This window comes from Chiloscyllium plagiosum, unplaced genomic scaffold (assembly GCF_037043375.1).
Source record: "Chiloscyllium plagiosum isolate Xiang-an unplaced genomic scaffold, Cpla_swu_hap1 HiC_scaffold_2, whole genome shotgun sequence".
Taxonomy (NCBI): domain Eukaryota; kingdom Metazoa; phylum Chordata; class Chondrichthyes; order Orectolobiformes; family Hemiscylliidae; genus Chiloscyllium; species Chiloscyllium plagiosum.
In genome coordinates, this window is record NW_028270140.1 from 29,120,010 (window position 1) to 29,134,664 (window position 14,655).

General features: G+C 38.6%; 2 protein-coding genes across 5 annotated transcripts in view; one reads left to right on the top strand and one right to left on the bottom strand.

The window, feature by feature from the left end:
• The window catches only part of ift74 (intraflagellar transport 74), a 126,617-nt gene that overhangs the window by 73,610 nt on the left and 38,352 nt on the right, over positions 1-14,655 (bottom strand). Inside the window, exon 8 of the mRNA XM_043717238.2 lies at positions 768-906. Coding sequence (XP_043573173.1) covers positions 768-906 — 139 coding nt within the window. The remainder of the gene's footprint in view (positions 1-767; positions 907-14,655) is intronic.
• Positions 7,810-14,655, top strand: part of LOC122563480 (leucine-rich repeat-containing protein 19-like) — a 28,805-nt gene continuing 21,959 nt past the window's right edge. The window contains exons 1-2 of one of the 4 annotated variants that reach the window (XM_043717260.2): positions 7,810-8,232; positions 12,919-13,024. In XM_043717260.2, coding sequence (XP_043573195.2) covers positions 12,932-13,024 — 93 coding nt within the window. In that variant the 5' untranslated portion in view covers positions 7,810-8,232; positions 12,919-12,931. Of the gene's footprint in view, positions 8,233-12,918; positions 13,025-14,655 lie in introns of those variants that run through there. The other 3 variants (XM_043717251.2, XM_043717268.2, XM_043717275.2) reach the window with 3 other exon arrangements.

Sequence of the window (14,655 nt, forward strand, 5' to 3'; positions counted from 1 at the left end):
CAAAAATAAAACAAGGAAGTGACTGCTGTTCTGTGACATAGCAAAATGGGACTTCAGGATCCAGAACATTTAGAAACCCATTAGCAATCAAGTTTGAGGAAACAGGAGATGGGAGAATAACGTTTCACAAAGTAGCCCAAAAATAATAATACAATTCAAAAAGTGGAGTTTCTGGGGTCATCATGCTAGTGCATATTATGTTGCAATTGTCACTGTGCTTAAAAGGAAAAATTTTTAAAAATTTGTTAGAAGCAGGAGGTCAGAAAGGATCTGCATTAAGTTAGGAAAGAAACAGCAGTTCAACAGCATCAAAGGAAAGTATGTACAAAACTTGCCGAAATGCAATGGCTGCTATGTTTCCATTTAAGTAAAGTATCAGAATTATCTTCACATTTTATTCAGAAAGAGAACAATTATTCTGTCAGAAACAAAGGTCAACATTTGAGCCAATGTGCGTTTGGACATTCACCGAATTTGTATCCGAGTGTGTACAGTTAGATTTCCTTTAAGAATGCAATAAATGAAAGCCTAACTAATGCTGTATTTTATTACAAAAGTCTCACTTCCTTCTCATTTTCCTTGTGGCTGTACAATTACAATGTGAATATAGTGCAGGATGCTCAATGACATTTGCATCTAATTCACAATCATGTAAGGCAGTTCTCTCCCACTGATGAGATGTGATCTCCATGCATTTTGGTCAAAAGTTTCAAATTTTCTCAGATTCTGTATTCAAAGTCATCACTTGCTTCAGAAATAGTACCAACCTGTAATAAATGCTCATTAATTGATTTCATTTTCATATATTTGGCTTGTTTGTCTTCAGTCATGTTTTTGATGATGGTATCTGCAGCTTGTTTTTCTCGTTCAATTTCTTCATCGATGACACGAATGAGATCTTCTTTCCTGCAAGCAAGAGGAATTCGCCAAAAGTTCAACATTCCATTGTGGCTTAAATCATAAAATGGAATCCTGACTTGCAAAAGAAAATCAAACCCTAAAATGATAACAGATAATGCACTCTTTTGTAGATTGTGTGAATATTTAAAATATATTTCTAGTTGCTTCACATTGTGGAAGTAAGATAGTGTGGCTTTGACAGGAAAAAAATAATGTTCCTCCCCCCACTGCGTACCCAGTAACCCCCATCCCAAAGGGCTTTTCTTGAGGGCTACTTATTGATTTCTGGGGACGACCTTTTTAAATTCTTACTAACTCACTTATTAGGTGTAGTCATGCAATTATGATACCTTCATCATTTGTGTTGACATACAGGATTTTTGAACTCTGACACAAGCAGAAATATTCCCAATGCAGATAGCTCCTATGTGAAATATGAACATACCAACAAGTTGTTCATTGAACCCTTCGAGCCTGCTCTGACACTGAGTAAGACCATGGCTGATTCAAGTATAACCTCAAATCACATTCCTGCCTGCCAAATAATCTTTTTCCCTTGCTTAACAACAATCTATCTATCTCTGCCTTAAAAATATTCAAGGACTCTACTTCCATCACCTGTTCAGCAGGCAGCTCTAATGACCTTCTTAAAGAAAGAAAATGTCACTTAATCTCTGTTTTATATGGCTAACCCATGTATTTAAAAAAGAGGGACATAGGTCTAGATTTGTCCATTAAAAAATCCTCTCCATATTTACTTTGCTGTATAAGTAATTTTGTGCATTTGAGTTTGAAGAAAAGTTGAAATTTGGATTTTTAAAAAGACTTCACTGAATAGTGGAAATTCTTTTCAACAGCTTTTTTTTTTAAGAAACCATGTGGTTCAGGATAATTCTTGGTCCTGGTTGCTTGAAAATATTTCTGAAAATATCTGACTGTTTCAATTAGTAGGTTTTATGATTTTACTGTGTGATGTGTTTTGCAAGTTTGGAAATAGTTTGGGATTTTCAGATGATAAGCTTGTTCAAAGAAAGGAGCTGCTCAGCTTGTGTCTCTTGTTTCTGAAGCATCTTTGTAGTGAATTCAGTGTGAAATCTGATTGTTCACTTAAGAGGTAGCATTGCCTGCTATGTTTCTGAGCTAACAGAATTTGTAAAGACCACAGAGGCACCTGCCTATGTTGGCGATACAAGTACATGCATGTTAGAATCCCAGCCATCTGAACTTTCTACAACAGACTCTTTGTAGTGATTGGAACCAATTGATTTTGTTGACTACGAGATCCTTGATTGGGGTTGTTAATCTGGGCCAATCAGGAAAGGCACGGTGGCACAGTGGTTAGCACTGCTGCCTCACACTGCCAGAGACCCGGGTTCAATTCCCGACTCAGGCGGCTGACTGTGTGGAGTTTGCACATTCTCCCCGTGTCTGCGTGGGTTTCCTCGGGGTGCTCCGGTTTCCTCCCACAGTCACAAAGATGTGCGGGTCAGGTGAATTGGCAATGCTACATTGCCCGTAGTGTTAGGTTAAAGGGGTAAATGTAGGAGTATGGGTGGGTTGTGCTTCGGCGGGTCGGTGTGGACTTGTTGGGCCGAAGGGCCTGTTTCCACATTGTAAGTAATCTAATCTAAAAAAAAAGCCCTAGCTGACGAATATAACCAGGAGATTGCCCTTTGATAAGAAGGGCACTGCTTGTCACTGGCCACTTGGATATTTTCCTTTCTTCCTGGTGGTGGAAATTGAATAAAGATTCGTACACCTTGTATCTCTCACTGTGTCTCACACCTGCACACACATGACATGGGGAAAATATAAGCACTACTGCAGTTAGGCGGTGGTGTAGGGTAAGGAAAAAGTAAAAAACAGAAAAAAAGAGACAAAAGAAAAGATAAAAAGAATAACCAGGAGATAATCTCAATTCAGGGACTGACTCTGAGCTGGCTGGCCACAGCCAGTGTGGTATGCACAAGCAAATAAAGGGTGACTTGGTGATGGGATACCGCCGTCTGTGCAGTTATTTCACTTGTATTTTTGCTTTCAAGAACCAAGAGCTAATGGCCATAAGCTTTTCTTTCTCAAAGTGAATCTCTGCAGAGAGAAAGCTTTTTTAAAAATCCTTTTCCATGGTGTGAATAGGTATAACCTTTTTGTATATATGTTTGGGGTTATTTTGAGAGGTAAACACTTACATTTCATATTGCAATATTGCATCATTGTGGAATAATTTGTGGTTTATAAAGCATCACTAAATTTAGTATTTATGAGATTTTTAAAAAATTCTAAGTCTAACAAAGAAGCAGATGATACGGAAAACAGTCATAACAATTGGTAGAATTCATCAACATTTTCAATAATAATCAAATCTCCATTAAACCTAAAGCTATCATGCACAGTGAAAGCATTAATTTCTTAGGCATAACAGTACTTAAATTGACAGAAAACAACAGGATCACACATCAATGCATAAAAAACATCTTCCACAAGCTTGTGAAGTCAAAGCTTATGTGCTTCCATCATTTATGCACAATGCTAGAAAATTTTAACCAGTTTTAGCATATTTCCTACATTTCAGATTTAAACATAAGAATTGGGAGTGCTTATGACAACAGCATCCACTATACTATTTGCACATAGAAGGAGCACATAAATATGTACAGCCTTTAGCTAGAGGTTCCACATTCATTTGCAAGGAATTCATTATTTCAGCGATTTCAAGTTTAAAAGTGGTATCTCCCCTTGCAGCCTCCCCCTTACCACTCTCACAGCTCTTGCTTCTCTGCCTCAGCCACTCAGATTGATGAAGCCTCAAAAATAGCACTGCAGTTCAGAATTGAGACCGAAGTTTCTCCTTACCCAGCCCCAGTTCCTCACACCATTTGGCTACTTATTGGCTCTCACTATTGAGATAGTGAGGACTGCAGATGCTGGAAAGTCAGAGTCAATAAAACGTGGAGTTGGAAAAAGTACAGTCCTGCCCGAAACTTTGACTTTCCCGCTCTTCTGATGCTGCCTGACCTGCTCTGCTTTTACCATCTCCTCATTATTGAGGAACTGCAGGCTGTTCCTCTCCTATGTTTGCTGGTAGGTCCACTAATAAGACTCATCAGCAATTACAGTATAGAAACAAGTAATTGGAAGGAAAGTTCCTCAGATTCAATTATTTCACAAATTGGGGTGCTTTTTCTCTAATTTGTCACTCTTAGAATTTAATTTTGTTCGGCTTTTGGGGACTTTCAGGAGCAAATTTGGCCAGCATCTGCATTTATTGTGTGTGCTTATTTGTGGCTATCTACAAATATGCAATGAATGCTATTTTTAGTTAACCCAAAACCATATGACAATCTAAGAGAAATCTGTAGTCCTTCTATCCTTTTATTAAATGATCCACTTGAGACCCACAAATACCTGGCAGATTCTGAGCAATCAGCTTAAGGTCCTGGTTCTCAAATGCTCTTTTACTCAGTCAGTCAAAGGTGGTGGCAGTGTTGAACTGGGGTGGACAAAGTCAGAAATCACATGACACCAGGTTCAACTTGATGAAGGGGTAGTGCTCCGAAAGCTTGACAGTTCAAATAAAGCTGTTGGACTATAACCTGGTGTCATGTGATTTTTGACTCAATCAAAGACTGAGCTGGCACAGTGGGGGCAACAATAAATTTTGTTGACTACATGCCTTGTTTGAGAAATGGCTCTGGATTTTCCAGGATCTAACGATTGACCTTAATCAATAAAAGCTGTTGGAGTTGGTTGGAAAAGAACCCTCATTTTCCAGGTGTTATGTAAAAGGTCACTTTCTAAAGTTGTGGAGAAGGAGTCAACAAGGCCTTCATCTAAAAAAGGCTGCACTGATTTAGATTGAAAATCACTCAGTTTGACCAATTTTCCATCTGCTCTGTCGAAGTCTATGCCCATGGGTAATTTCCTAAAGGTAAGGTGCAATACTGCAGAGAGGAAAATGGAGAAGCGGATTGGTGCGATGGCACAATCTTGTTGAATCTTAGGGGCAATGATGGTGCAGTGATGCCACTTGACTAGCAACACATAAAGCACAGGCTAATCATCTATAGATAGGAGTAGAAATCCCATGAAGGCAGCTGGCAGAATTTCAATTCAATCAGTGAAACTTGGAGTCGAAAGCTACTCTCAGAAACGGTGACCAAGAAACTATCATTGTTGTAAAAACATGGTTCACTAAATATTCTTTAAAGAAAGAAATGTTATTGTCTTTGCCTGCCCCACCTCTGTACGATTTCAAACCCACCCTGATGTGGCTGACTCTTAACTATCCTCAGAAATGGCATGACAAGCCACTCAGTTCAAGGGCCAGTAGGGATGGGCAATAAATGCTGGCCTTGCCAATAACATGCACATTCCCAAGAAGGAATAATAAGGCTGCTTGATGTTGAAAGGAGTCCATAAATTTAAAAGCAAGCTTGAAAGATGATGGAGATCCTGGAGGTGCGCATAAAAAAAATCAACTTTTCTTAGTCCAGCAATATCAACTCACTTTTCTTTTTCCCAAAGCAGTCCAGCACAAAAACATGGTCTGGATCATCAGAGAAGTCAGAGTCATACAGCATGGAAACAGAACATTTGGTTCATCTAGTTCATGCAATGTTTCCAAACTACATTAGACACACCTTCCTACATTAAGCCCATATCCCTCCAAACTTTTCTTATTCATATACCTCTCCAAATGTCTTTTAAATGTTGTAACTGTACCTGCATCTATCACTTCCTCTGGCAATTCATTCCACATAAAAACCACACACTGTGTAAAAAGTTGACCCTCATGTCCTTTTTAAAACTTTGTCCACTCAACTTAAAAATTACCCCTGGTTTTTAACTCCCCACCCTAGGGAAAACACCCTTGCTATTCACCTTATCTATGCTCCTCATGATTTTAAAAACCTCTAAAAAGGTTACCCCTCAACCTCATACGCTCCAGTGAAAGAAGTCCCAGCCTATCCAGCCTCTCCTTATAACTAAAACCCTTCAGTCATGGCAACATCCTAGTAAACCTTTTCTGAACACTCTCCAATTTAATAACCTTCCTATAACAGGGTACTCCACAGGAGGCCTCACCAACGTCATGTACAACTTCAACACCCTGTCTACCTGTGTCACAAATTTCAAAGAATTATGTACCTCAACTCCTAGGTCTCTGTTCTACAACACTACCCAGGGTCCTACCATTAATTAGTGGGCGGCACGGTGGCCCAGTGGTTAGCACTGCTGCCTCACAGCGCCTGTAGACCCGGGTTCAATTCCCGACTCAGGCGACTGACTGTGTGGAGTTTGCACATTCTCCCCGTGTCTGCGTGGGTTTCCTCCGGGTGCTCCGGTTTCCTCCCACATTCTAAAAGATGTGCGGGTCAGGTGAATTGGCCATGCTAAATTGCCCGTAGTGTTAGGTTAAAGGGGTAAATGTAGGGGTATGGGTGGGTTGCGCTTCGGCGGGTCGGTGTGGACTTGTGGGGCCGAAGGGCCTGTTTCCACACTGTAAGTAATCTAAAAAAAAAAAAAAAAAAAAAATTGTATGAGTCCTGTCCTTGTTTATTTTACCAAAACACAATACTCACATTTATCTAAACTCCATCTGCCACTCCTCAGTGCATTGACCCAATTGAAGTCCAGGAATTTGAAGCCAGACAAGTCAGTCTTTTCCAGAAGGCACAATAAAGGTTTGTGAAATAACTTTAAACATTCAGACAGAATCTATTTAACAGTTTCTTGAAGACTTTCAAAATGGCTGCTTTGAAGACATCTTTCCACTGTGCCTATCTATCCATGGTCATCTAATGCTCTTTCTCACCTCTAAATCTTACGTGTCCATTGTTTAAAGTTTCCCTAATTCAAACAATGCATGCACTTTATTTCAAACTTCAACCAGCTGTTAATTTAAACAGCACCTCAATCTGGTTCATCGACACTCTAGGTGTGTTGTGCAGGTGCTGCACCCACAGATAACTGGCATAAATTCCCTCAAAAATATATCAACAACTTACTATGATCCACAGAAGAAAACATCGTTAACAAATAAGATTAACTCTCCTAACCCAACTGACTATCCTTAAACATTAATAATAATTAACAAATTTTGAGAACTTCTGAGGCATGGTCCAACTCTCTTAACATACCTGTCTAATATCCAAAGTCAAGCTTAGAAGAAAGGAGGCTTCCATTTCACCAACATGGGCTTGCATTGATCTCCATGGTTAAACATACTATATGAAATAATTTTATTACTCAGGTTTTGTAATATTGAAATGTAACGTTGACTATTCGAAGAGCTAACAACGAAAGTCATTGAGATATCAATGAGTATTATTGGATGTAGTCTATTAAATGGAAACATAAATGTATAAAGTGAAAGCAATTACCTTTTACCACACTCTGCAAATATTTGCTCAGCACTAATGCAATAGGTTACATTTATTTATTAGAATCAGTCAATGGAAATTATTCAGTTAGCTGTCAGCCAATTGAAGTTAGCCTGGAATGTTGGAGTACACCCTTTGGTAGTTAAAAAGGCCTAAAATAGGTCATATGATTCCTACATAGCTACCATCAAACCAACAAATGAAAAATTACACACAATAACTGAGCACCATTTAAACACACTTGTATTAAAAAATGAGTACCGTCAATATTTGCATCAAATAAGACTTAATTCTAACAAGACAAAATACTGTGTTGTGATACTTTCAAATGCAACATCTAACCAAGTGAATATAAAGCCATGGTAGATAATTAACCGAAATGTATGTTTAACTAGCAATTCAAATCACATGCATTCTTCGGGACAAAGGTCACCACAAAACAACTCATAGTGAATGAACAAGCAACCTCAGCCTGCTAGTTATTAAAATTATTATTTTTGGTGGTATGAAGTCACATTTTGCTATTAAGATTTCCACATTTTAATAAACGAAATTGCCACTTTTCTGTGTTTAATTTTGAAAATGTGGAGAATCTTCCTGAATGGTTCAATAAATGAGTTATGCAAATCAAGAAGGGACTAAGTTCAATTCCTAATCTGTCATCAAATAACCCATCTCACCCAAGAATACCATTGAGGCAAATCAGCTATGATTCTCTCTTGCTACTCAGCAGCTATTTCTGCCATAAGTACTGAATGCTGGGTTAAGACTGGATTGGGTTCAGTTACAATAGACTATTTTGTAACTTGAAAATCTGAATATCCTACAACAATCAAGAGTTACTTGTGACAACAATAGAAGGTGGCCAGTGTCTGTGCAAATAATCCTAACAAGGAATCTACACCTTAAAAGAAAACGGAGAACACAGGCAAAGAAAGTTGGTAAGAAAGTAAGGAAACGTGAATGATGTGACAAATTATTTTTTATAATACATAAATTAACAAAGACGTACAAAACAAGGACAGGAAAACTTAAAATTAGACTGAAATTGTAATAACAGTTTAAGGAAAAATCCTCAACATATTCTCTGATCTTTGCATATAGGCAATTAAATTTGATCAAAGCACCAAAATTGTAATGTAGTGTTTGATCATAACACATGAATGTTTGGTTTTTTTTCAGTAAACTGTGGTAATACCGGCTGAGTCCATATTTATTTACCATTCTTAATTGCACTTAAGGCAATAATGAGACAACTGCAGGAACTGTAGCCCAAGTGACTTAGGAGCGTTGCTCCGAAAGCTAACGTGCTTCCAATTAAACCTGTTGGACTATAATCTGGTGTTGTGAGAGTCATAACTAGATACACACAGTATTGTTTGGAAGGGAGTGTCCTAGTGTCAAAGAATAGCAATATATACTTTCAAATCAAGATGGTGTATGGCTTTGAAAGGAACTTGCAAGTGGTCTATGCTTCTAGAAGGTGTTGTCAATGGAGTCATGGTGAATTGTTTCAATGCATTTTATGGATGGCACATATTGCTTTCACTGTGCGTCAGTGGATCAAAGTATTTAAGGTGGTGGATGGAATATTAAACAAGTTTCTCAGTTCTGGATGATATTGAAAGTTTAGATTATTGTTGGGGACTCATTCCCCTGGCAAGCAGAGATCGCAAACCAGATGTATATCTTGTAGATTGTGGTCAGGCTTTAAGGAATTGGGAGATGAGTTATTTGCCCCAGAATTCCCAAGATTTAACCTGCTCTTGTCACCATAATCTGACCCTAAAGTCAGGGGAATCTGTGAGGTTTAGGCTAGAAGCATATCGGTAAAGTGGTGCTTGAGTTTGCAACCACCGGAATAGCAATAGTAAGGGATGGACATATTGGGAAGGATGAAATTCAGAGGCAAGTTTGTATCAGAGTTCTTCAAACATAATGATCAAGTGGGACATTTAGCTTTGTTGGGTACACTGAAAACTGTCTTTGAGTGTGACAGCAATGGAGAAGCAAAGATTTGGGATTAGATATTAAGTATTGTAGGACGATTGGGGGCTGGGTGTAAGCTTCTGAATAAATGTGGTGGGGGGAGAGTTTATGTTCACATCATCAGATAATACTTGCAAATGGATTAGAGGAAAAAGGACAAATTTAGGAAAAATACTTGTGGATGTGTGATAGACAAAAAGAAAAACAAAAAATTACAAATCCAAACTCAGCCCGCTACACTAGGACTGAGAGGGAAGCAATGACAGTTGCGTAAAACAGTTAAGTAATTTCCCAGCATTGCTAGATGGTCAGGAAGAGCAACAAAAAAGCTTTCCCTGTTGTCCACCTGACAATCTTTCTTCTTGATGCTCCATCATCAATAATCCCTCCCTTCCTTTCTCTGCTTTGCTTCCTGGCTATTTGTACAAAAACAAAAAGTGGAGAAACTCAGCAGGTCACGCAGCATCTGTGGTGAGAGAAACAGGCGTGACATTTCATGACCAAATGACTTCTTTAGAACAGAAACAGGTTGAAAAATTGTGTTTTTTATGCTGTAGAGAAAAAGGACGGAGAAGCAAGATTGTAATGATCTCCAGGAACAATGCCCATCTCCCAAGGCTTCCCACCCTTCATCTGATACTGAGCCTGATCTCCCCATTTCTCAAAATTTCCAGACGGTCTTGAAATAACTTTCATCACCCTAACAAACCCCGCCAGCTAAGGGTAAATTACAGGACATAATTTTCATGCTGAAAATCCCCAGATCATATTTCCTGTCAGTGCTCCCAGATCCTGAAATCTCCCTGTCCATTATGCGAGGACTCCTCTTCAAGGTTTGTTTGAGCACCAAGAGGTCTTGATGCCCAAAACCTCTTCAGAACATGAATCCACTGACTTATCTTCAAATACTGCAAACTTAGTTTCAAGATCTTTACAGGGAGGTACTGAGGGAATTGAACAGCAGTACCTGACAACCATTTTTGAAGTCTGTTTCTCAGCTGCAGTCAGCGAGATTGAGACATTTGTTTGTTGCCAGGCAAGTAAACCTGTAGGAAAAGCAAAATATTGAAGATTCTGGAAATCTGAAATAAAAACAAAAAATGCTGGAGGAACTCAACAGGCTGGACAGCTTCTATGGAGAGAGAAACATGTATCATTTTGAGTCAGTTATAACTCTTCTTTAGAACTGAAAGGGACTGGAAAATTATGTTTTATTTGTACTTCTTTCAATCTAGCCTCCTGTATTCATTGCTCAATGTGGTCTGCTTTACATTGGTAAAACCAAATACAGACTGGCTGATCACTTTGCACAAACAGGTTAGGTAAGCACTGTCTAGTATGAGGACAGGAGAAAACTATTCATCCTCAAGCCTGTCCAATTCAAAGTGGCCTGTGGATGATCTGGCCTAACACAGTACGTCCTCATTTATCCTGTTTCTCTTAGCGTATTTGGTTAACAATAATCTATTGATCTGAAATTTAAAACACAATTGATTTTGTATCAACTGTCATTTTCAGAAATAAGTTCAGAACTCTACCAACCAGGTAGTTCCTGAATATACTCTAGAAAAGTCCAGCTTTAAAATTTTTGAATTTGTTCTCCGGTATTGTACTCCTCCAACCAACAGAAATAATTTCTCTCTACCTCACCTACTTGCTTCTGTTAATATATTTAAAACGTTTTTCAAACTAATGCTAATAAACTTCTAAAATTCTAGTTTGTGCAATCTCTCCTCATAGTTTGGCCTTTAGAATCCACGTATTATTCTGGCAAATTATACTGAGCTGCCTCACAAAGTTAATATATTCTAAGATGTAATGTGTAGAATGTGTTTCATACCATACTCAACAAGGTCTGGATAGGTGAAGCATAACTTCTACTCTATTGCTTTCTAGACTTCTAGGCATAAAAGGTCAGGATCCCATTAGCCTGTAATTATTTTCTGCACCTATTTATAACATTTGTTAATCCTTGCAGCTGCACAACCCCTATCTCTTTGGCGTTCCATTTTAAAAAAAGATTATTAATTTCAAAAGTATTCGATACTGTCGTGTTTAGATCCAAAGTGAGAGAGAGGAATGTGTAAATGGGAGAGGAACAGCAGTGGGTCATTCAGCCCATCAAGCCTGACCTACCATTCAATGACAGATATGTGGTCTAACTCCATGTACTTGCCTTTGGCCTATATCCCTCAATACTTCTGCTTAATAAAAAAAATTCCTTCAGATTTAAAATTAACAACTGATCCAGCATCTACTGCTGTTTATGGAAGAGTTCCAAACATTTACTACCCTTTGTGTATGGAAGTGCTTCCTAACATCTCTCCTGAATGGTCTGGTCCTAATTCTCAGACTATGCTCCCTAGTTCTAGAATTCCCAACCAGTGGAAATAGTTTAACTTTATATATTGACTTTTCCTGTTAATACAGTATCATAGAATCTCTATACAGTGTATATTCACCCTCTGAACAGCATCCCATCCAGACCCACTCCATCCATCCCCAATACTCTCCACTTACCATGACCAGTCCACCTAACCTTGACATCTTTGAAATGGGGCAAAGAAACCGGAGCTGCCAGCAGAAACCCATGCAGACATGGGGAGAAGGTGCAAATTCCATACAGACAGTCGCATGAAGATAGAATTGAACTTGGGCCACCGGTGCTGTGAGGCAGCAGTGCTAACCACCATGCAGTCTCTTGAAGACTACAATCTGATCACCACTGACTCAGCCTTCTAAATTCTACAGAACAACAGGCCTAACTTGTATTCTCCCAGCAATGTAAGACTTAGGTCTGGTATAATTCTCATAAACCTATACTATATTCCCTCTAAGTCCAATGTCTCCTTCCAAAAGGACTCCTAGTTAGATCAGTTGGCTGGATGGCTAGTTTGGATGCAGTGACACCAACAGCATGGGTTCAACTCCTGCACTGGCTGAGGTTACCATGAAGGACTGTCCTTCTTAACCTCTACCTGATGAACATGAAGAACCTCAGGTTAAACCACCACCAGTTGTCTCTCTAATGAGAGCAGCTCTACAGTCTGGAAAGATTATGTGACTTTATTAAAAGACAAAAAGAAAAGTTAAAATGTGGTAAATTCAATCATATAACAATCCCTTGTTGTCAGCACAAAAGATTTTCCAGAAAGTATTTTGAATAAAGTGTGTGAAATTGATATGATAATGCCATCTAGTGGTATGACAATCCTACATGGATGTTTGTACATTTAACTGTCTAGTTCTGATAAAGACCACTATCTGGTGCCATGCACATTGACATTTTACTACTGAAATTCCCACAGGGGAGGTTTACAGACAGATAACAATATGCATTTCATTGGAATAGGGAATCAGGAGACAGATGCAGCCCAATAGTTTTCTAAAATTGAGACATAAAGATTGGAATTTCTTCTTGAAGATAGCATTACCTTAATGGTTTTTCTTCATGTTTCATTAATCCAGACTTCTCTCTAAACCCTTTAATCTAGTTTGCCTTCCACTTATTGAAAGTCAGTTTCTAGTTTAACAAACCACTGTTTAGTATTACATATTGTTTACTATTCATTTTCAAAGCATAATGACAAAGAAATATCTGACTTCTTGGTTAACTGGAAGTAACTAACAAGCATGTATTTTGCAGAGGAGCTGGGATCATGACAACACATTGGTTTGAACTTTGGACTGGAAATGTTATTTTAACAACAGCTGCAATAGCTTTATCTCCATGTAATTTCAGTGACACAACAGTAAGTACGTTAACAGCTTAATGAATGATATCAACATATCTTAAAAGGAATCTGTATACTTGCAGTACCATTTTATTCGAAATATCAATGCATATGGGTGATGCAGCAAGCATCACACTTCTCACACTCCAATCCCCACAACCCCAACTCCATGTTTTAGGTTTTCAATATGGTGGTCACAGGCAATATAAAAATAGAAATTTTAAGTAGAATCCCTCTTGATGTAGAGCCATGACTAATTTCTATTTCCAACTCAGAACTGTTCGTTCATTCTCAAAAATTTTGTAAACTGTTAGCATCAGTAAATAGATCGAAAGTAAAATATCTGAACATTATATTTTTATATTTTGACTTGGTGTCAATTTAAACATGCATCACGGTAAATATAACAGATTGTAAAATCTGTAGTTTGAAAATGGATTGATGCAGGACTTCGATTTACACATCGTTATTGGTCTAATTTAAGTCAGTGCTGGCTGCAGTGATAGACAAAGGCATCACAAAGTGTTTATTGCCTGTTTCTCAACAATAATCAAATTACTGAATAAATACCATGTGTCAGTGCCCTCAATCTAACACAGTAGTACAGAAATAGTATGCTGTTTGTTTGGATTTACTTTGTACAAACAAAACCAGTATCAGTGGAATGGCTGCAGTGAGAAAACAGGAGTCCTAATTTAAATGTAAGCTGGTGCTAAGTTTCTTCTCACTCCTGTGTTTTTTGCACATGAAGAAGGTGAATTCAGTGTTTCACTAGCACTGTACTTGATGGGAAAGGATCAGCAAAAGCAGGAAGTCTTTTTTTTAATGTCAGGAATGCTGTACCACATCCTTGAAGCAACTTTGGCACAACATGTAATATCAGCTCAATACTGGCATTTGTTTTTCTACAGCAGGTTCCTGAGGCTAATGCTACAGTGTGTTAGCCACTTTGTTGTCCATAGATAGGTAGGTGATAGCATTATTGTATTATCAGTAGACGGTCAATTAAGAGACCCAGGTAATGTTCTGGGGGCTTGGGTTCAAATCTCACAGGGCAGATGGTGGAATTTGAATTCAATTTTTAAAAATCTGGAATTAAGGGTTTAACGATGACCATGAAACCATTGTCAATTGTCAGAAATAAACCCATCTGGTTCACTAATGTCCTTGAAGGAAGGAAACTGCTGTCCTTACCTAGCATAGCCTATGGCACCCTGTTTTAAAAAATTCTCAAGGTCAAGGACCAGGCTCGCAGGAAAGTAGTCTGACACAGAACAAACAGCCAAGAGGCGAGTCTGCTAGAATATAAGTGTTTTATTCCCCGCAGCGTCGCCACAACCAGGTCTCGTACTTACAACGGGTCTGGTTTATACTCACTCTACGTGTTACCGGAACTGGGAGCCGTCAGTTCTCGTAGAGCGGTTGCCAACAACCCACGCTCGGCGGTTAAACGCAACCCCGGAGCAGACTCTACCGAACTGGAGACTTTTCCAGCTGATATACTCTTTTCCAGATATAAACATTCATGTGAACAGCAGAGCAAGGCTAAAAAACACATTCCATTCTGGTTACATACAGATAAGAAGATTCACACGGGAAGGTGTATAATAAGATTCACACGGGACTAAGCGACACCTTCCATTTTCGGT